The following is an 862-nucleotide window of genomic DNA, read 5'->3' on the forward strand; positions in this document are numbered from 1 at the left end:
ATATATATATATATATATGGAAATATTAATTAACATTTGTTACTGATGAATAAATTTCCCTTTTGTTTCATTTTTTTTATTTCCTTATTATTATTTTTCCTTGCAGGTATGCTGATCTCAAAGCATGCGTCACTCAACTCCCTGATGGTCCTGGTTCCAACGTTACAGCATGGCCCGCTCGCTTGCATGATCCACCACTGAGACTCCAAGGTGTAGGGATGGATTCTTACTTAGCCAAAACTGAACTATTTAGGGCAGAAACAACCTTTTGGAATTATATTGTTGAAGGCTATATCCGTATTTTCCACTGGAAGAAGTTGAACATGCGTAATGTTATGGACATGAGAGCCGGATTTGGAGGGTATAAACTACATTCTGCTGCCTTTTTTTTCTCTTAGAAGCACCATTCCCGCCCATCTTCAAGAACTGCAAAAAAATCAAAAAAAAAGAAAAGAAAAGAAAAAGAAAAGGCACCATACCTTATTTTGGAATTGATGTTCAAAGTTTATAAGAAATGAGAAAAATGAAGGGGACTTTAGATCTCTTTAAAACTAAGCACAAGTTAGCATCTTTTGATTAAGGATGAATTTCATTGAGGTCCTAGAGCTTAACTATATTTATAATCTTGTTATTTTCAAATAATACTCATTAGCTTTTTCATGTAAGAAAATTTTATTTTTTAGTCCCGAGCATTTCTCTTTTTTCTCCTTTCAATCTGATTTTTTTTTTGTTTGCATTTTGTTAAAGAAAAGCTAGATCTAATTATTACTAGACATCTGGTGATTTTTTACAAACTGATTTTTGTCATCTAAAACCACCTGCTGATCGAAAATTTATATATGAATATTACCGGGCTTGTGAT

General features: G+C 32.6%; 1 protein-coding gene across 1 annotated transcript in view; it reads left to right on the plus strand.

Annotated features, from left to right (window-relative positions):
• The window catches only part of LOC110038022 (probable methyltransferase PMT10), a 1,333-nt gene extending 741 nt beyond the window's left edge, over positions 1–592 (plus strand). Inside the window, exon 2 of the mRNA XM_020742777.1 lies at positions 107–592. Coding sequence (XP_020598436.1) covers positions 107–398 — 292 coding nt within the window. The 3' untranslated portion in view covers positions 399–592. The remainder of the gene's footprint in view (positions 1–106) is intronic.
• Positions 593–862: the final 270 nt, after the last annotated feature.

The sequence above is a fragment of the Phalaenopsis equestris genome, unplaced genomic scaffold, assembly GCF_001263595.1.
Source record: "Phalaenopsis equestris unplaced genomic scaffold, ASM126359v1 Scaffold229202, whole genome shotgun sequence".
NCBI lineage: Eukaryota > Viridiplantae > Streptophyta > Magnoliopsida > Asparagales > Orchidaceae > Phalaenopsis > Phalaenopsis equestris.